At 40.1% G+C, this 23225-nt stretch overlaps 1 protein-coding gene across 1 annotated transcript in view; it reads left to right on the top strand.

Moving 5' to 3' along the window:
* LOC126456186 (sperm flagellar protein 2-like) overlaps positions 1–9027 on the top strand; it is a 189656-nt gene extending 180629 nt beyond the window's left edge. The window contains exon 5 of the mRNA XM_050091940.1: positions 8873–9027. Within this exon, the coding sequence (XP_049947897.1) occupies positions 8873–9027 (155 nt within the window). The remainder of the gene's footprint in view (positions 1–8872) is intronic.
* The last annotated feature ends 14198 nt before the right edge of the window (positions 9028–23225 follow it).

Raw genomic sequence — 23225 nt, 5'->3', positions numbered from 1 at the left:
TCTAGCAGTACCTCCACACAGGTATCAGGTGTCCAGACCAGTCCAGCCCAAGTAAATCTCTTCGTCTATGCACAATAACTGCAGCAAAGGTCCATACTCAGAAACAGCGAAGCAGTGCAACAGCATAAGCAGAGATCTCGTTGTTGCACTTCAGTCGTTGAGCTGCTTAGCTCCATGTATGATGTCAGAAAGGATTGGAAATATGTAGCCACGGTTAGCAAATAACATATTTTGAGAAAAACAATCTTGGGAACACTGCACCATAATTCTGCTAATAGGGTTACTGGATACGGCGGGAACGCTGTAATGATATCAGTAACTTCGAAATTTCGCAGAAAATCATTATCTCCAGGTGTCTTAGTGTCAGTCTTTACAGACGGAGTATTCCTAAACTGGAGATACAAGGGAATAAAATAAAACGTTTTTAGATATTCAAATATTGTTATGACTCGCTTAATACTACACATTTGCTAATCTTGGAAACAAAAGTATCAACTCCTGACATATTTTGCATATTTCCCCACAATAACGTCGTACGGAATAATTTTATGGAGTAACTCGTCAAAAGAAAATATTGACTGCACAAAAGTGAGCAGTAAGAAAAAGCGTGGTGTTAGCCCACAGACGTCATTCACGTATCTCCTCAAGGAACTGGGCATTTTACTACGCCGTCACAATACATATTTCCGCTAATGAAATTCGTCGTAAATAATCCATCACAATTTGAGAACAGTGATGTACACACCTACAACACTAGAGAGAAAAATACCCATTGTTGAAGCTGTCACTGGCTCAGGGAGGAGTTTAATATGCAGCAGTAAAATTTTTCGATCAGTTGCCCAAAAACATTAAATGTCTGACAGGTAGCGAAGCAAGTTTTAAATCTAATGTAAAATCATTTCTCCTGGACAACTTCTTCTACTGCATTGCCGAATTTCTGCTTAAAAACTGGTAGCCAGTAAAAAAAAGACAAAAAGAAGTGTTTGCAAGTGTACTTGCATGAGAAGAAATAAAATCATAACGTGTTCATTAATGTTAACAGTAATCATGTATACATATCCTGTAAACTGGATCGTTCCACATCATTTCAGTAAAAGGACCGCTCAAATGCTCTATGGAATATGTAACTAACACACAAAGAAGCGATCATAATCAGGCCCTGTAAGTATTTGCACATGAATCGCTGTCAACGTAGTTAATGTTCGTGGAAGACTCGCCAGCGAAAAATCGCAGTGCAGCGAATTACGTCAGCCTTCCCGGAACAACACGTTTCATATTGGCAAGCACTCAGCTTACAATCCTGTATTTTCTCTCTCTGTCTCAGACACACACACACACACACACACACACACACACACACACACACACACACACACACACACACGTCTTTTCTCTCGCTCGCTCTCTCTCTACTTGTTCAACACCTACATCTACATCAATTTCTATACGCTGCAAACCACAGTGAAGCCAATGTCAGAAGATGCTTCCGAATGTACCATTTATTACGGCTTCTTCCCATTTCATTCGCGTAAGGAGCGCGGGAGGAATGACTTTGCGTGCTGCAATTAGCCTAATTTCCGTCTCTGCGGTCCCTACGAGAGGTATACCTATGCACCTGTACCACATCCCTAGATGCTTCCGCCAAAATTGATCCCTGATGCCATGTAAGTAGGCTTTGCCGGACTATTGCCATCTCTCTTCAAGCGTCTGCCATTTCGGGCTTCTCAGTATTTCTGTCCTACTTTGCCAAAGATCAAACAACTCTGTGACTAAAAGGACAGGTTCAGTATCTTCCATTAGCCCCATTTGGTACTGGTTCCACGCGTGAGCAGTATTCTATGGATCGCATGAGTGTTTTGTAAGCAATTTTCTATGACCGTGTAAGTACGCACACTTCTACCCGAATGACTGTTGTTGTCACAAGTATGATAACGCTCTCTCATCTCTCTGTGTCAGGTTCATTTGAATCTTCATCACACCGATTATTTAGTAATGGGTTTACAGCTTTATTGACTACTATGTGAGACGGCGGTAACCAATAGAAGCAGACAGATATGTTATAGATGTAATTATTCGGGTAACGTACTAGTCCAGCTTTCGTTGACGCCAAATATACAGATAGGGTGAGACAACCAAAACGACGCATCGTTCAAAAAAATGTTCTAGATGAAAAGCTAATATCAGTAAAGAGGACGTATGTCTGTGCTACAACTGGCTACCTTCTACCCACCCTTGCTGTGTGGGCAGCGTCAGTTTTGTATTTTCAAACAGGAACACCCCCTGCCCCATTTTCCTTGCATATTCCGATTCTGGGCCAAAAAATACGCACGATTTACTCAAACCATTGTTTCCCATTCGTATTAGATGGCGTTTTGGTCCACAGATCTCAAGTGCCTGTTTTTGCAATTAAGACCAGACGAATTTGATTCTGCATTTCCCTTTTGAAAACAGGATGTGGCCAGTTGAAGCAAAGACAGATATCCCTTTTATAAATATTAATTTTTCACCGAGAACATTTTTCGGACGATGTGTCGTTTTCGAATATTTAGTTGTCTCAAGTTAAAACAAACACCCTGCATTTTAATATGCAAGATCAGAAACACTGGAATGCTACCACATAATTACGTCACGGCTGTGACTGAAATAAAAAGCTTCATATCTTCTTAGAAGGGGAATGTTAGTGCGCGGATTAGCCCGCGGTTTGAGGCGCCATGTCACGGATTGCGCGGCCCCTCCCGCCGGAGGTTCGAGTCCTCCTTCGGACATGAGTATGTGTGTTGTTCTTAACTTAAGTTAGTTTAAGTAGTGTGTAAGTCTAGGAACCGATGACCTAAGCGGTTTGGATCCTTAGGAATTCACACACATTTGAACATTTGGGGAATGATATAACTAGCGAATACGCCATCAAATTATCAAATGAACGAAAAATACGAGACAAGAGGCATGAAACACAACACATAAAAAGGCTTTCACAGGGACAACGTGCTTTGAACAACGGAAAACAGTATGAAGTGTAAATTATCCCCTATTTTTCGTATTGGTGTCCTCTAAGCTCCACCTATTTCCACATTTAAGGAAAAATCTGGCTGAGAACGATTTTTAGTCGCTTGAAAGATTATATCAGTCGTATATGGGTGTTTTACTCGCCATCAACGAATTTTAGAGACATGTTTTATTTGCGGTCACAGAAGGAGCCATCATGTCAGTTGTGCCTGTTATTTTTTCGTCTTAAGATTACTGAAATTCAGGACTCTTGTTCACCCGACGCTCTTCGCTTTTATTTATAAAGCATCATCAGTGGTCATTCTGTAAGTACACTGTGCATAATACGTTCCTACATTTAGCTGTTAATTGATTAGAGCTATTTATTTCGCTTTTTGTGAACTGGCAAAACTGTTCGTAATTTATATATTAATATATTTAGATACAATATTGTTGGATATCCAAATATTGTTAAGTTTTATACGTTGTACAGTTTTGTGTAGGTTGAGATGTCCATATTAATAGATATCGATGAAACGAATACTGCACTTGACTAATCTGGGACAAGCCTATTAAATGTGCACGTAAAATTGCCCTTTTAAAATCGTTTTGTTTATAACGGGAAACATACTGACACTTTGCGTCGACGTGGACGTCACATGAAAGACGTGATGCGCGGTATTTGTTTGGGCTGACTCCAGTTACACATTGCAAAAACGAAATTGCAGACATTGGCCGAAACATCACACAAAATGCGCCCGATGATTCTTAGGAGGGATACCCAGTATATATAGAGGGTACTGAAAAAAAGTATTCCGTATTTTGAAAGGTGTAATATGGATCAAAACAACAAAGAAGGTCCAGTAAACATGGGCTCTAAAATGCATACCTTAAGAGCTATGAGCACTTGTTCATTAGAAGAGATTCGTTTCAGAATACCGAAGGTATGTTTCAGAATAGCGAAGCTGTACATGTGCTCATAGCGCCTTAGGTATGCATTTTAGAGCCCATGTTTACTGGACATTTTTTTCTTGTTTTGTTCCGTACTGCCGCATCTCAAAATATGGAATACTTTGTGTTAACTCATAGTATATGTATATACACTTTTCAATATGATAAATGAGAGCCACACTATTCCACATACATTAAATACATTTCATATATTACATTCATTAACTCTCACTCAAGTGCAAGTGCAGCAGGTTTTCAATACCAGAATAGCAAATTAGTCACCATCGTCAAGTCGAGATAGACGGATTTTAACTTGGGCTGCAGTATGACTCGCAAGTCTCATAGACTGAAAATTAACCTGACCCACTACGTGTGAGCACGAGCAATATGGTTATTATGACAATGTTCAGTATCTTCGACGATAACTGCTTAAGTAAAAGGTTGTGAGACAGCTTCCTGGAAATATGATATTTACACATGTGAAGCAGTATTAAATTCGGAGGAGTATGGATGTCTTTCTCTCCAGCTTAAGAAGAAGAATTATAGTAATTCTGATTCAAACTTTAAGTGTGCTGTTGCTACTGAATACTACTGTTAATCTGGCTGACTCCCCAGAGGGAGTTTCCGTGCGACTGCAGAGTGCGTATCCCCCACCACACTCCCTAGCTGTTGAACCTATCGAAGGTGTGGGTTTCACAGTTCTCTCACAGTGACCTAAAACGAAGCAAAAGAACCGCAGCAATGATGAGAACGAAGCTGGCAGCAGCAGCAGTCAGTGTGCACCTGTCACCATACATAAAACTAGAGCTGCAGTCAGAGGCTTTGAGCTGACACATAATTAAATGATGGAGATTTGCCACACCCGATAACAGCAGGAGAGTGAATGAGGGCTTAGGATCAACATCACTGGTGCTGAAGAATGTCTCCGTAAGTATGAGTCCATATTTTATACAAGTGCTGTTGTTGCTATGTCATAAAATTATACTTGTATGAATTGTATTGTATGTTAACCGGGGATCTAGAAACGACGGAGAGGCTCCGTCCCCGCCGCAGCCGCAGTGGTCCACAACCCCACGACGATTACCGCAGTCCACTTCACCCCTCCGCCGCCCCACACCGAACCCAGGGTTATTGTGCGGTTCGGCCCCCGGTGGACCCCCCCCCCCCCCCCCCCCAGGGAAGTAGAAGAAAAGGTTACAGGAGAATATGGGCTTGGGACAAGGAATGAAAGAGGAGAAAGACTAATTGAGTTCTGTAACAAGTTTCAGCTAGTAATAGCGAATACCCTGTTCAAGAATCACAAGAGGAGGAGGTATACTTGGAAAAGGCCGGGAGATACGGGAAGATTTCAATTAGATTACATCATGGTCAGACAGAGATTCCGAAATCAGATACTGGATTGTAACGCGTACCCAGGAGCAGATATAGACTCAGATCACAATATAGTAGTGATGAAGAGTAGGCTGAAGTTCAAGACATTAGTCAGGAAGAATCAATACGCAAAGAAGTGGGATACGAAAGTACTAAGGAATGACGAGATACGTTTGAAGTTCTCTAACGCTATAGATACGGCAATAAGGAATAGCGCAGTAGGCAGTACAGTTGAAGAGGAATGGACATCTCTAAAAAGGGCCATCACAGAAGTTGGAAAGGAAAACATAGGTACAAAGAAGGTAGCTGCGAAGAAACCATGGGTAACAGAAGAAATACTTCAGTTGATTGATGAAAGGAGGAAGTACAAACATGTTCCGGGAAAATCAGGAATACAGAAATACAAGTCGCTGAGGAATGAAATAAATAGGAAGTGCAGGGAAGCTAAGACGAAATGGCTGCAGGAAAAATGTGAAGATATCGAAAAAGATATGATTGTCGCAAGGACAGACTCAGCATACAGGAAAGTCAAAACAACCTTTGGTGACATTAAAAGCAACGGTGGTAACATTAAGAGTGCAACGGGAATTCCACTGTTAAATGCAGAGGAGAGAGCAGATAGGTGGAAAGAATACATTGAAAGCCTCCATGAGGGTGAAGATTTGTCTGATGTGATAGAAGAAGAAACAGGAGTCGATTTAGAAGAGATAGGGGATCCAGTATTAGAATCGGAATTTAAAAGAGCTTTGGAGGACTTACGGTCAAATAAGGCAGAAGGGATAGATAACATTCCATCAGAATTTCTAAAATCATTGGGGGAAGTGGCAACAAAACGACTATTCACGTTGGTGTGTAGAATATATGAGTCTGGCGATATACCATCTGACTTTCGGAAAAGCATCATCCACACAATTCCGAAGACGGCAAGAGCTGACAAGTGCGAGAATTATCGCACAATCAACTTAACAGCTCATGCATCGAAGCTGCTTACAAGAATAATATACAGAAGAATGGAAAAGAAAATTGAGAATGCGCTAGGTGACGATCAGTTTGGCTTTAGGAAAAGTAAAGGGACGAGAGAGGCAATTCTGACGTTACGGCTAATAATGGAAGCAAGGCTAAAGAACAATCAAGACACTTTCATAGGATTTGTCGACCTGGAAAAAGCGTTCGACGATATAAAATGGTGCAAGCCGTTCGAGATTCTGAAAAAAGTAGGGGTAAGCTAAAGGGAGAGACGGGTCATATACAATATGTACAACAACCAAGAGGGAATAATAAGAGTGGACGATCAAGAACGAAGTGCTCGTATTAAGAAGGGTGTAAGACAAGGCTGTAGCCTTTCGCCCCTACTCTTCAATCTGTACATCGAGGAAGCAATGATGGAAATAAAAGAAAGGTTCAGGAGTGGAATTAAAATACAAGGTAAAAGGATATCAATGACACGATTCGCTGATGCCATTGCTATCCTGAGTGAAAGTGAAGAAGAATTAAATGATCTGCTAGACGGAATGAACAGTCTAATGAGTACACAGTATGGTTTGAGAGTAAATCGGAGAAAGACGAAGGTAATGAGAAGTAGTAGAAATGAGAACAGCGAGAAACTTAACATCAGGATTGATGGTCACGAAGCCAATGAAGTTAAGGAATTCTGCTACCTAGGCAGTAAAATAACCAATGACGGACGGAGCAAGGAGGACATCAAAAGCAGACTCGGTATGGCAAAAAAGGCATTTCTGGCCAAGAGAAGTCTACTAATATCAAATACCGGCCTTAATTTGAGCAAGAAATTTCTGAGGATGTACGTCTTGAGTACAGCATTGTATGGTAGTGAAACATGGACTGTGGGAAAACCGGAACAGAAGAGAATCGAAGCATTTGAGATGTGGTGCTATAGACGAATGTTGAAAATTAGGTGGACTGATAAGGTAAGGAATGAGGAGGTTCTACGCAGAATCGGAGAGGAAAGGAATATGTGGAAAACACTGATAAGGAGAAGGGACAGGATGATAGGACATCTGCTAAGACATGAGGGAATGACTTCCATGGTACTAGACGGAGCTGTAGAGGGCAAAAACTGTAGAGGAAGACAGAGATTGGAATACGTCAAGCAAATAATTGAGGACGTAGGTTGCAAGTGCTACTCTGAGATGAAGAGGTTAGCACAGGAAAGGAATTCGTGGAGGAAAAAACGCGTACGTGGAGAAGTTGCTTGCGCAGCAATCGCCGATCGCCGACATAGTGTAACTGAGGCGGAATACGGGGAACCAGCCCGCATTCGCCGAGGCAGATGGAAAACCGCATTAAAACCATCCACAGACTGGCCGGTTCGCCGGACCTCGACACAAAACGCCGGGCGGATTCGTGCCGGGGACCAGGCGCTTCTTCCCGCCCGGAAAGCCGAAAATTATACTTACTAAAATAGTAATGAACATATGGATGGAATGTCGAACGTGCTGGAGTTAGCATGGACAAGCAACACTTTAATTTTATTATTAATATCAACCAGTTCTAGAGTTTTACACCTCGCTCGAAGAGCCACTTTACAATAACCAAGATACTACAAGATAACAAACTGGAGTAATTAAGCACAGAAATGACAGTTCACCTAATCCTGCTCAAAAAACTAGAGGCGTTTCCACATGTGTAAGATGGGTTCAATACACAGAGGTTAAGCCTGAGTAACACATTCTTCAGTTACATGCCTAATGTTCTTAGTTTTATGTCGCTGCGTTAAATAATACTATGCACTGAATTAAATATTACACTAAAATTTGTACGGTATGAATATACATAACCAATTAATTAAGTCTTAATGCTGTAAAACCAGCAATCAGAATAGGGCAAAACCTGTTACTCTTTAGAAACCAGAGAGTCTGTCAACTTACACTAAACTCAAACTTAATGATGTGAATTTGTGGGAAGACAATATTCTATTCCAGATCGTAACCTATTACCACATGAATCAACAAGGAATTTGGGCCGAAACTGCAACTAAGAAACTCACCATTATGACCAAACCAAAATATTTGCAGAACAACGCCATTCAAACACTGTTTCAACGCACTCCTGTGCCTCACCACAGCAAAAAGGAAATCGTGTAAAATGGCTTGTACCAAGCTTTGGAGTCCGCACAGCCGTTCATTCACAAGAAAGCTCACTTCGACCTCTGCTACTGGCTATGTCCCCTTCAACCCACTGCCATTCCAACTGACGCGTAACTGTCACTTCCACATGTAACGTTACTGAAAGTGACCGACATAGCTCATGTCAGCATTCTGTCTGTGGTACAAAGACCAGCGGCAGAGACAGAAAGAGAGCGAGAGAGAAAGAGAGAGAGAGAGAGAGAGTACCGTATAGCAGGCACGCGATAACTGTTTGTCATTTCCCTCCACAGTGTTGCTTCCTTGTTGGGCCTCTGCTGACAGCGCACTCTTCACTTAGCCGTTGGTCAAAGGGCTCCTCGTCGATCCCAACGCTCGCTGCAAGACCTCTGTGGGATCAATAGCTGCAGCCGTTGCAGTAGCGCCTTATTTACACAATGGTTATCCTTTTTTTTTCTTTTCAGGAACTGTGAATGATAAGTTGTTGCTGTGGGCTCCAGAACCAGCTCATCACGGACACCAGAGCCCATACCTGGACCATCGTTTGCTTCGTAAGTCTCACCCAGCAGCTCAACAAGAATGCCAGAGCCTGGCAGAACTGACGTCCACCACCTCTTGAGGAGTGTAATGCATCATTATTGGCCAGTAACAGCTCCTCAGCCCATCCTAACAGCGCCAGTCGAGTGCAAAAAGCATGTGAGAGCACAGAATTATGTATTACAGTTATTTGGAATGCAACTAGACATACGATTTTACACTACTGGCCATTAAAATTCCTACACCACGAAGATGACGTGCTACAGACGCGAAATTTAACCAACAGGAAGAAGATGCTGTGATATGCAAATGATTAGCTTTTCAGAGCATTCACACAAGGTTGGCGCCGGTGGCGACACCTACAACGTGCTGACATGAGGAAAGTTTCCAACCGATTTCTCATACACAAACATCAGCTGACCGGCGTTGCCTGGTGAAACGCTGTTGTGATGCCTCGTATAAAGAGGAGAAATGCGTACCATCACGTTTCCGACTTTGATAAAGGTCGGATTGTAGCCTATCGCGATTGCGGTTTATCGTATCGCGACATTGCTCCTCGCGTTGGTCGAGATCCACTGACTGTTAGCAGAATATGGAATCGGTGGGTTCAGGAGGGTAATACGGAACGCCGTGCTGGATCCCAACGGCCTCATATCACTAGCAGTCGAGATGACAGGCATCTTATCCACATGGCTGTAACGGATCGTGCAGCCACGTCTCGATCCCTGAGTCAACAGATGGGGACGTTTGCAAGACAACAACCATCTGCGCGAACAGTTCTACGACGTTTGCAGCAGCATGAACTATCAGCTCGGAGGCCATGGCTGCGGTTACCCTTGACGCTGCATCACAGAAAGGAACGCCTGCGATGGTGTACTCAACGACGAACCTGGGCGCACGAATGGCAAAACGTCATTTTTTCGGATGAATCCAGGTTCTGTTTACAGCATCACCGGTGTCTGGCGACATCGCGGTGAACGCACATTGCCATACTGGCGTATCACCCGGCGTGATGGTATGGGGTGCCATTGGTTCAACGTCTCGGTCACCTCTTGTTCGCATGACGGCACTTTGAACAGTGGACGTTACATTTCAGATGTGTTACCACCCGTGTCTCTACCCTTCATTCGATCCCTGCGAAACCCTACATTTCAGCACGAGAATGCACGACCGCATGTTGCAGGTCCTGTACGGGCCTTTCTGGATACAGAGAATGTACGACTGCTGCCCTAGCCAGCACATTCTCCAGATCGCTCACCAATTGAAAACGTGTGGTCAATGGTGGCCGAGCAACTGGTTCCTCACAATAAGCCAGTCACTACTCTTGATGAACTGTGGTATCGTGTTGAAGCTGCATGGGCAGCTGTACCTGTACACGCCATCCAAGCTCTGTTTGACTCAATGCCCAGGCGTATCAAGGCCATTATTACGGCCAGAGGTTGTTGTTCTGGGTACTGATTTCTCAGGATCTATGCACCCAAATTGCGTGATAATGTAATCACATGTCAGTTCTAGTATAATATATTTGTCCAATTAATACCCATTTATCATCTGCATTTCTTCTTGGTGTAGCAATTTTAATGGCCAGTAGTGTATATGTCCGTATTAGTAATTAGTCTCGGTATTGAGATCCAGTAACGTTTCTTAATGCATGCCAAATTTAGAAATGGAGAAATTCCCAAGATCTTTGATGGTCTGTGATATCCCACCATAAAGTGCAATTCCATATTATATCGCAACTTCGTCATCACAAAGTGTTAAATGTGCTTTGGATTGTCGCCCGTGGAGAGTGAAATGAGACATCAGGACGACAGTGGATTTCATAATTTTTAACATTTTTATGCAGCGACAGCAACTGGTATTGTTTATATAAGAATATACAGCCTACAGTTGCAGGTTAACTTTATCGTTTACCTGGGTTTCAACATTAGTAATAACGTGTTCTTCAGAACCTGCAAAAAGTTAATATTATAATGTGCTAGTAAATTATATTAAATTTGGTCATCCTACAGGATGCAACGTGTAGTACTTACATAAAATATTATTTAAATGTTTGCCTAAAACAAGCCGTGTCCTAAGTCAACGTTATAAAACTTGATGCATAACCATAAGGTTTTGTCACTTCTATTAAACAAGCTGTAGCATATTCACTTTAAGCCCGTTGCATGGGCCTCGTCGTGTGACTAGAAACTGTGGACCGGAGGGTTTCGCGGGCTGCCTCACGGAGGGCGGCGCGCATTCGCGAGACGTATAGAATCAAACTCTTATTACGCAGATAAAATTTTTGCTATGAATTAATTTTATACTTTACTATTGTAAGTTAATTACAGTATCCAGCATGACTACGTTTTACATTCTACTACAGAGCCTTATAAACTGACCAACAAATCTCGTATGAACATCTGTAGGAAAGGTTCTCTAATTACAGAAACTGCGATGGTCACGTGCATTATGAATTATTGTAAACCTAATACAGACTGGAAGCCTTCGAAGTATGCCCTATGTTTTAGATACAGTTGATCATTCAGTAAATTACCTATATCTGTAATTGGGTGTGCATAAATTTGTAGTTCCTCAAGCGTGTCGAGTCTATATCCCTTAACTTCATGATGTAGTAGCTCTATGTCACGTAAAGGTTTAGGTGTATGAGCCATTTGCACCAGATGTTCCACAAAGGCTGACCTCCGTGTTCCTACGCCCTTTATTGGAAGATGTTCTTTAAACCTTACTGCTATAGCTCTGCCTGTTTGACCTATGTAATAACGTGGGCAATAATCACACATAATCTTATATACGCCTGATTTCGCTGACTTATCACAGTCTTTCTCAAGGGAATGAACCAATTTTTGCTTTAAACTGTTACTCGTCGGGAAGGAAATTTTAAAACCTGAATTTTTCAACAGGCGCCCTATCTTGTAGGAGACATTACCTATATAAGGAACCGACAACCATTTCTTGTTCTGATCTTGGGTTTGAGTATTTGTGTTTACTAAAGTCGTTGTCCTTTTTCGCGTTTCCTTATGATATAACTTCCTCACTATCTTTGGATCGTTGCCATTATTCTGTGCAATACCCTCGAGAATTTGTAATTCTTTTTCGAGGTTGACATCTGACAACGGAATAGAAATCGCCCCATGGATACTTGAAACGTCCCCTTAGAAAAATTATACATGACTGTACTTAAACTGACACACAATATTTTTTTAGCGCAACGCAATCTGACTTTCAGAAATCCCTACAAAAGAATGGCCCTGACTAACATTAACCTATACCTTTCACAAACCACTTACCTCACAAAAATCTTCGTTACTCAAGCTACTGCAATACAGCGAGCGCCACTACTGTCAGCTAAATAAAAGATTCAAACTACTGAAGGCACTAACTACTGATAGGCATAGTTAGCAAATGAAAGATTTTAATAGAGAACAAACAATGTATTTACCTTAATAGTGTTGAAAAATCATAATATACATAGCAGTTCATGACATCCAGTCTTACAAATTTCAAAACTCCGCCATTTCTCTCCCCACATCCACCACTGCTGGCGGCTCATCTCGAACTGCGCAACGCTACGCGCTGTTAACATCCAGCTGCCCAACACTACAATGGCAGACAACAATGCAAACTAGCCACAGACTGCACACAGCACAGCCAGTGATTTTCATACAGAGCGCTACGTGGCGTTACCAATAAGAAAACAGAAACAGCCTACTTACATAGCCCCCATGCTCCCCACTAAAAATTTTACAAATTGTTTTGGGCAGTGGCCAATACTGATTTGAAAAATTTTTTCATAATTACAATAAGAAAGATATCAAATCACTCACTTATTAATACAATGTTGGTCAAAAGCTAAAATTTTCTCACAGTCCATAAAGACAGTCCTGATCATTCATCACAGTAAAACTGCCGTTTCTTTTCTCAAAGTCTGAGCAGTAAAAGACAATGCACACGGAAGTAGTGGATTTCCATGCAGTCTTGAAGAAGTAGTGTCGTCCTTCCAACAGAAAGACAATGCTGACTCTTGACATGCAGACAGGTAATGGGTCACAACAGAGCAAACCCACAGCAGAGTCATTCGACGTTTTGAAGAATATTGGTAGGTAGGTCATCACATAACAGACCCACTGTAGTCCTGGTAGAGATTACGGTATTGGTGGGCCACCAGAGGTGCAGACCCACTGCTGTCCTTGTAGAAATAATGGTATTAGTGGGTCATCAAAGATGCAGAACCACTGTAGTCCTTGTAGAGATGGCCAGCAGCCATCTGCTGCGACTGTGCAGGTGCACAATCACCATCAAAGAGTCTTGCGGACAATACAGCAAGTCCATAACCACCACTTGTGCACTCACAAAGTTTTTGGAACTGTCCTCAGAACCAGCAATACTGTTATCCAGTCCCTTGCTGAATTATCAACACACGTGCAAACACTAACAGTCCCTACTTCTCACATATTGTCCATATACTATGACCAACAGAAACGTGTGCAGTGAAATGTAACTTACAAGGTACTTAATCTGATGAACTGGTGTCAATTACAATTTTATAACATAAGAATACAATTACAAAGGTACAAAATACATCATTAAAGAACATAACAATACAGATAACATTTGTGGTAATGCAGGCTTTGCTGAAGAATCGAAATGACATATACATCAGTGTTACAGGAAATATGTCATAAGTAAATACATAAAGATCAGAATAACTTTTGAAACATCAACTTCACACATGAGCATTAAAACAAAACAGAATAAATAATGTCTAAACATCTTTACAAAGTAAATAACATATTATCAGAAAAATTATACAACATAACTCTCATCAGATAAACACATACAGACAGGAAGAACACAAGTACCCAAGGGCACACAAACACATAGTGGGATAACACAAGGAAAGGACAGGGTATGTTTTACTGCAGTATTTTGCAAACAAAACTTTCTTTACTTCTTGGAGATCTCCCTTTGTTCTTCATTATTTCCAAAAAGTCCTAGATAGTAAGCTGTTGTGGAAAGCCCATGTTCAGGATCTTGTTCAGAAACTAAATGCCGCTTTATTTACCATTAGAACAGTATCTGAAATAAGTGACATTTCAACACGAAAAGTAGTATACTTCGCATATTTGCATACGCTTATGTCATATGGTATTATTTTTTGGGGTAATTCTTCTGATTCAAAAAGGGTATTTTTGGCTCAAAAACGGGCTGTTCGAGCTATGTATGGTGTAAGTTCGAAAACCTCTTGTCGACCCCTATTCAATAGTCTGGGAATTTTGACATTGCCCTCACAGTATGTATTTTCTTTAATGTCGTTTGTTGTTAGCAATATTAGCTTATTCCCAAGAGTTAGCAGCTTTCACTCAATTAATACTAGGCAGAAATCAAATCTGCATGTGGAATGCACTTCCTTGACTCTTGTGCAGAAAGGAGTGCAGTATTCTGCTGCATCCATTTTCAATAAGCTACCACAAGAACTCAAAAATCTTAGCAGTAGCCCAAACACTTTTAAGTCTAAACTGAAGAGTTTCCTCATGGCTCACTCCTTCTATTCTGTCGAGGAGCTCCTGGAAGAGCTAAAAAATTAAGCAAATTCCAGTGTTACATTCTTGATTTTCTTTATTTAAACTAACGACTTGTCGCCTGAATATGTTTCTTATATTTCATTTTATCTGTTTCTACAATCGTGTTATAATTTCATGTATTGACTCGTTCCATGACCATGGAGACTTCTCCTAAATGTGGTCCCATGGAACAATAAATAAATAAATAAACATGCTTTGTGTATTTTGTTCACATCCTCTTTAAAAAATAGTTTTTCTCCACTGTACAGTACTTTTTTTTTTGCCAAACCGTTTTCTTATAGCTTCTCAATGCATTTCTTCCAATTCATCGCAACTCATTCTCTAATATAGTCTACCCCCTCTTAAGCTAACTTAAATCTACTGAGCTCAGATGCTAAACTATGGGATGAGGCAATGCAGCAGCATAAAACAATTAATACAAACTGCAATGAAAAAAATGGAAATTGTCAAAGCAAGCTGCAGTAAATCTAAATTACCAAGCAATGCAACATTACAACTAATATGAGCCAATGTGCAGCAACAAGAAAAATAAATCAGTAGTAAAACTAGCATAACAGGGTAATACAAAGTGAAATTTAGTAGTACTATGCCTGGCAAAAAGCCGCAGCAAATGCAATAACTTATATCTAAACATGAGAAAGCTCAAGCAGAAAAAATATTACACTAAAAATGGCCATGTTTAATACCTATGTGACATCTTAACACTAGAGTGATGCATCACAAGAACTGACACTAGCAGATAAGTTACCAAATCGTAAAAAAAATTATTTATGCAATTCCTGTGAAGGGAAATGTCTATTTATGTGCCCTCGTTTTCTTGGATTTAGATCATAAATTTCTTATTGACTGGATCGTAGGCATAAAATAACTATATTAGTACATCTATTAAATTTTATTTTAACCAATGCCGCAGTGCAGCTAGAAACTAGATATTAAAAAAAATGAGAAAATAAATACATAAGCAAGCCATATGGCATTTCTCTCAACTAGCAAGACAATAGCCGTCAAATGTTTCTCATCGTTTCATTAGGCATTTTAGTAAATATCATAAATTAAGAGCTCCACAGTATAATCATATGTTTTCAAGTTTGAGCGCGTTGTATTTGCGATGCTTTCTACAAAGGAATGTAAATAGCGAGGATAATGGCCTCCCTTTTTTTTTCACCTGTGCCTCTGAAAGGCACACACTAATGGCTTTTTTTCAGGTGACTGTCGCGCAGCTGGGTGCCCATGACTCATTACATGAAGGTGGTCACTTAACTTTCTTACTGAAATATTTACGACACCAGTTTGCATTACAGTGACAGTCTCATATAAAAAATTTCACAGGTCGAGAATTTGCGTTGCAAATGTGTAGAAACAAAGTCCTATGAATATAACAGTGTTCAAAAAGTTTTCAATGGCATTGTGATACATTCGCACATTTACACACATTTCATAACTCTTAAAGTACGATTCTTGGTTTCCAACATCCTTTTCCACAAATCAGAGTCCCTAACCACTACTCACTATTCATATACGTATTCGTCGACACTTCTTCAATATTTCATCAAAATAAATACGTAGCATTTACTGTAGCATCATCTTATTGATCATAAACATACCTCAACAGCATAATACACATCGTCGTCGTAAAAATAACATCATAACACCTCAGTCAAATCTCAAAAACGTCGTAGGTTTCTGCAATAATGTCAAAACCTAAAAAAATTCTCTGCTCATGTCAAAAAGTGTCATCTGCCTCAAACGTACTTTAAAAATCGTGATCCCATACCAAATATATCATTCAAAGCTCTCATAGTATCACAATGGTTCCGAAAAAGTATGAACAGTTCAGATAGTGCAGACAAAATACAATTTCATAAGTGTGAAGTTATCCAACTGTGTAATTGCGTAAACATGTGTCACTGACGTAGTAAAAAGATGTTTATTTCTCTGTTAAATGATCAGATAGCTGTGTAATTTATGTGTTAGAGAAATATGGTACCGATGTGTAAAGTTGTATAAGCAAATACCATATTAGCTAGAGCTTCTTGTGCTTGCCAAACACATGGTACACAAAGTAGGCGTGTACCCCCTTGAGGATTAATGTAATTATACCCTCAGGTGTTACAGATTACAGCAACGGAATGAAATGTATCACGGAAAACCTTTGTATCATTGTACTTCAAATATCTTTAAAAATAAATGTTTTAAGTACAAAATTAATCACTCAAATATGTGTACTGTAGCGCTAAACTGTGCGTCTTGTTGTAAGATAATCTCTATGGAAGTGTCGTAGGTATCGTCCTCCCAAAGCTAAGTTCTGCAGAAGTCAATGTACTTGCCTCATGATACACAAAAGTGAAATGCTTTGCGTATAGATATCTTAGTTATTACGTACAGTACCGTGATCAAGAAAGTACTACACTGTAACGTATTGTTGTGCTAATAAAAAAAAAGGCTGTCTTATTGTAGCTATACCACAAAGTTACTATTAAACATGTTTTACTTTCCAGAAGAATTCAGAAAAACTGTGCAGATATAAAGCAGATACAGCACAAAAGCAACAATGTAAATTGTGTCACAGATTAGTAGCATCGTGATATAATTGTGTAGCTGTCAAAGAAACCAAGTGCTAACTCATCTTTAATCCCACAGAAAGTACTTCAAATAAAGAATGTCTTTTCAAGTAAACCAAAATGTTGCATGAAAATCTCATTAGCAGTGCCGGTATATGTTCTAAGTATGTGAGCCTTATAGTCGTTACGTGATCGTGCAACTAACAAGCAGGAATGTACAAATAACAACACTGTGTCGTCTGTTCCCTATAATAATGCATTTGTAATACTCGTCCAAATAAGTTGCCCAGTTTCTTGACTGGATAGTTAACTTTAAATCATTGTTGCATGTCAACAGTTTCTACATGTGACAAAGCATACTAGTAACGTGAAGTGAAAAATTTTATAGCAAAGACTAAGTTAAAATGCAGATTATCTCTCAATAAACGGTTTTACATGTGAAATGTGGTGCAATCCTTTACTCTTCATAGTACTCAGTGTTTCAACTTGAACGCAATTATCATGTGGTATACGTCGGTAAAGAAAACTGGAATTTTTCTCAAGGTTAGCGCCTATGTTATTTTTCTCTGAGCCAGCCGGCACACGTGGCTGCCTGCGATGCGGGTCATTGTCTGTCTCTTTGTTGGCGCGCGTCGTTATTGGGATTAGGAGACCTAACTTATACAAATTCACCTTGACGAGAAGGCCCTGCCCTGTTTGAAGCTCGCCAGTTCTGATGGAATTCAGGTCTGTCGTTTTGTCGGTAGTTTAAATAGTTTCTTTTTTGTCGGTCATGTGGTGGAGAATTTCTCCCGGAATCGTAACTGCGCGGTGGACCATTGCGTCTGAAGTTATTCTGTCTCCCTTGATAATAATTGTTCTGGTTGCCATATTGTCTGTTTCTATGATTGTCTCTGTCATATTCATTACTATGGAAATGCGATCTTTCTCTGTAACTATTGCTCTGCCAGTGGTTGTCATACGGGTGATGTCTGTTTTGGTCACGATTTGTGTTGTGAGAATAGCCTTGTCGTGTCCAGTTATTATTTCTGTCGTCACGGAATTGTGACGCATGTGACCTGTAATGATTGTTTTCCTGTTTTCGCACCCCGCGACTGTCTGTGTCAATTTCTAATTCTTGTAAGAGTCCCTGGAAAGCTTCAATGTCGTCTTTGCAACGTCCTGCCAAAATAATATTTCTTAAATGTTCAGGCAATTTCATTAAGCAAATGCGGATGAGTTCTGAAGGGCTGTATGGGTTTGAAAGATATTGATTCTTATGCAACATGTCCTCAAAATATTTGACAAGACTGGAAAATTCAGATTGTTCAAAGTGTTTCATCATCATGATGCTATGTTTTATTCGGTCTTGTGTAGCTCGAGACCAATATGCTGAGAGGAAGGCATGGTAAAATTCTCCTTCACTGTGACAATCGTGAATGACCGATCACATACATTCTCTAAGTAGCCACACATAAATTCTAATCTGTGCTCTAACGACCAGTTGGGAGGAAAACAATGAGAGAATTGATGGAGCCATGCTTGTGGATGAATGTCGTTGCCAGAATTCTTAAATGTTTTGAATTTACGTGTAGTAATGAACAGCTTATAGTCAATATCATCATGTCGGCGAGTCGCATGTCGGTCATTGTTACGTAGTTTCGGCGGTTCCATCTCAAAATTCGGTGTACCTTGCCAATTTCTTTCATAATTTCCGAAGTGTCCTGTGTTATTATTTTGTGGTTGTTCTGCATTTCTATGTCCCTCTTCCCGTACTGGAGCGCGAGTGTCCTCTGAAATATGTAATTCTTGTATTACCTGCATCAACTGATCTTGTACTTCCCGGATTTCTCTTTTGTACTGTGTATTGATTTGATTTTGTTTGAATTTTCTAATTTGTTCATACTCTTCTGTGTCAGTGAAGGCTACGGGTCTTGTGTCATTCAGATCATCATCTACCTTTGTAGATAAGTTAGTGAACTGATCCGAAAGTTCGGCTACTTTCTCCGATAGTGAACGCATTTCCTCAGTGTGTTTTTCTGAACCAAGTTTCAGAGTGTTGAAATCGAATCTACTGTGTCCTTTAAGTTTTCCTGAGTTTTTGCAAGTTGCGTAACCGAATCGGTAGATGCAACTGAGTCGATTTTAGCCCACAAGGTTTCATGATTTTCATGAACAATGGTTTGCAGTTCTTTTATGGCTGCTTCGTGATTCTGTAATGCATTTTCATGCCGCGAAAAAATAGGTTGAAAATGCTCACAAATTTGTGTTTTTACGTCATTACAGACTTTTTGACATTTCGATTCAATGTTATGTAACTCAGTAGTTAAATCTTCACGTGTTTGTTCAAGTGTGGTGTCTAACTTCCGAAGATTTTGTTCCATTGTGTCTAACTTTTGAAGATTTTGTTCCATTGCGTCTAACTTTTGAAGCTTTTGCTGTGTTTGTCTCTGATTTTGTTCCATTTGTTGCATTAATTGCAATAATAATGTATTAGTGTCTGGAATCTGTTCCTCTATGCTTTTCGGCAGAGAATTTGCACCGGCAACATTCACATTTTGACAAGCAGAAAATGTGTCTTGACTTATTTGAGAAAACGGTGAGGACGCAAAACCTGAATCTACAGTATTTGCAAGATTGTGTCCTGTCATTTCGGATTCCTGCGGCGAGCTCTTCCGACCAATCGATCTATAATGCTTCCCTGTTCACTAATTGTTTCACTGCCTGCAGCATTATTTGCAACCCGCTCCATTTCCCTATGCACAATTACCAAATTACTACTTTGAACATTAGTTAATTCATTACTCGGCGGCGCTGATAAGCTACGCTCATCGTCACTATTATTTCTCAGCTTACTTTGGAGCCTAGTATTACGTTTTTCACACGCCATTATTGTCACAATATTTCACACGACAACACAGAAAAGCACACTTTGAAGAGCAAAAATAAGAGAACACATTAACGTAGCACTGAAAATAATATCTCGTTAATTGCAAGTGCAGCTGCGAAATACTTGCTGCAAATCTACATGCATGCCACAACTGTTTTACTGTACAACAATGAAAAACCAAAACTACAAAGGAAATTCTCTCTATAATTACGCGCTAGCAATAAACAAAAGCTACACTAATTACACAAACTACAAGAAAAAAATCAGAAGATTCCATTGAGGTATCCTCGACTAAGGGTCGACATATGAAACGTCCCCTTAGAAAAATTATACATGTCTGTGCTTAAACTGACACACAATATTTTTTTAGCGCAACGCAATCTTACTTTCAGAAATCCCTACAAAAGAATGGCCCTGACTAACATTAACCTATACTTTTCACAAATCACTTACCTCACAAAAATCTTCGTTACTCAAGCTACTGCAATATAGCGAGCGCCACTACTGTCAGCTAAATAAAAGATTCAAACTACTGAAGGCACTAACTACTGATAGGCATAGTTAGCAAATGAAAGATTTTAATAGAGAACAAACAATGTATTTACCTTAATAGTGTTGAAAAATCATAATATACATAGCAGTTCATGACATCCAGTCTTACAAATTTCAAAACTCCGCCATTTCTCTCCCCACATCCACCACTGCTGGCGGCTCACCTCCAACTGCGCAACGCTACGCGCTGTTAACATCCAGCTGCCCAACACTACAATGGCAGACAACAATGCAAACTAGCCACAGACTGCACACAGCACAGCCAGTGATTTTCATACAGAGCGCTACGTGGCGTTACCAATAAGAAAACAGAAACAGCCTACTTACATACTAGAATAGAAAAACGCTTCCAGTCTGTATTAGGTTTACAATAATTCATAATGCAAGTGACCATCGCAGTTTCTGTAATTAGAGAACCTTTCCTACAGATGTTCATACGAGATTTGTTGGTCAGTTTATAAGGCTCTGTAGTAGAATGTAAAACGTAGTCATGCTGGATACTGTAATTAACTTACAATAGTAAAGTATAAAATTAATTCATAGCAAAAATTTTATCTGCGTAATAAGAGTTTGATTCTATACGTCTCGCGAATGCGCGCCGCCCTCCGTGAGGCAGCCCGCGAAACCCTCCGGTCCACAGTTTCTAGTCACACGACGAGGCCCATGCAACGGGCTTAAAGTGAATATGCTACAGCTTGTTTAATAGAAGTGACAAAACCTTATGGTTATGCATCAAGTTTTATAAAGTTGACTTAGGAAATGGCTTGGTTTAGGCAAACATTTAAATAATATTTTATGTAAGTACTACACGTTGCATCCTGTAGGATGAGCATATCTAATATAATTTACTAGCACATTATAATATTAACTTTTTGCAGGTTCTGAAGAAGACGTTATTACTAACGTTGAAACCTAGGTAAACGATAAAGTTAACCTGCAACTGTAGGCTGTATATTCTTATATAGACAGTGGATTTGTTCAGCTAATTTCTTTATTCTGGCCCTCGGCCGTATTACATCAGGAACAGCGTAACAGCTTTGTGGAGCGCGTCCAGTTGCTTCTCATAATAAACAATAGTTGTCCGGCAATGTGACAGTGCAAACATGAGGCCGAACATGACGTCACTCAAATGTCACTTTCAGCAACGTTTCCATTTGCGACCGTGATGACAGCGCAGTGGTGCAGCTAAAGATGGCTGTGAACTTTCTCCAGCGAGCGGGGGGCTCCCTCGTGACTCAGGGAAGACTACCCTGTCTCATGCTCGAACAGTGGACCCTATATGCTTTCTGCGATGCCATCCGGGTGTCAAAGGCTTGTGGTGTAGGCTATGATTTTGAGACGAGGAATGATTTACCACACGAATGGCTGAGTACTTATATGCTCCAGATTAAGTTCGTTTATGGCTTAAGGCACGTACTCTAAACGCTTCAGTGGTGGCAGCGTATTGCAACGCCAGCTGTTGTTATACCGCGCCCAGCTGGCTGCGCTGTACAACGCCAATCAGTTTATGTTTTGCTTTGCCACTTCACTTGCAGAGTGGTTTGAAAAATCTAAAACAGGAGTCTTTCTTCTGGGTTGTGAGGAAAAGTTTGACAAATATGTAAAGTGTACAAGTAAGTACCACATGTACAGGTATGTTAGTCTCAGACATTATAAACATAATGTAATTGAATTCACTGTCAGATTTCAGGACGTTTCAAATTTGATGGTGCTAAGCTGGATCAAAAACTTGTCTCCCCTTACTTCCTCACGTTTCACCTTAAATAACAATTCACGATATATTTGTTCTCAGTGTCTGAATTTCTTTTATAAAAAATTTGTCGACTGACAAAGCACAAGAGATAGTGCTCTACCCAGGAGCCAGTGTGTTTAGAGATGCCTTACTGAGGCACAAAAGTTCTTAAGGTTTAAGTATTTTTCGCACAAGGAACAAATACCATCTGTAGTGTATGCAGACTTTGAATATCTTCTGATTCCTGTGGTGAATGTAAGGATGACTTCACTGCCTCACATGAAACAGAGGAGAATAACACAGCATTTGCTGCATCGTATAAGGTTGTACGTTCATATTACTCAAACTGTAATGTTTTTAATCCTATGATGGTGAAAATTTTGCAAAATAGTTTTTCTCTGAGAACCAAGCGCTTGCAGAGGAAGTCGATCAGATCTACAGTACCATCATACCTCTAGCTATTGTGTAGGGAGTTCAGTTGAAATATAGAAACTGTGTTACATGTGAGCTTCCATTACCAAATATCAGCGGTTTTGTATGGGTTACTATCATCTAACTGGTAAATGTAGTGGTGCAGCACATAATGAGTGTATCTTGAATAACAAACTCCTCCATCACATACCAACGTTTCTCCAAAGTTTGTGCAGATACAGTGCTCACTTCATTATTGACCACTTGATTCTTTTTGGTCTCCTACCAGAGAGGAGGGAGAAATATGTTTTTATTTTCTAAGAGGGTTATTGGTTTCATTAAAATTTATGTAGGCAAAGTCTCAACAACTTGCTGAAACTCTATGTTATGAAGATATGCACCTTTCACATGTCGCACATCCCTTTGACGCTATGTCCCAGCTTGTTACGAAGGAGAGGATTTTCCCATACGAACATTTCGATTTGGTGGAGAGACTCAATGAGAATGTGGTACCTCATATAACTGCAGCCTGCACTAAACTTACAGGTGATGGCATAATAGGAGCAGAAT

The sequence above is a fragment of the Schistocerca serialis genome, chromosome 2 (assembly GCF_023864345.2).
Source record: "Schistocerca serialis cubense isolate TAMUIC-IGC-003099 chromosome 2, iqSchSeri2.2, whole genome shotgun sequence".
Taxonomy (NCBI): Eukaryota; Metazoa; Arthropoda; class Insecta; order Orthoptera; family Acrididae; genus Schistocerca; species Schistocerca serialis.
The sequence above is the reverse complement of the archived record's forward strand: the minus strand, read 5'-3'. Positions and strand labels throughout refer to the sequence as shown.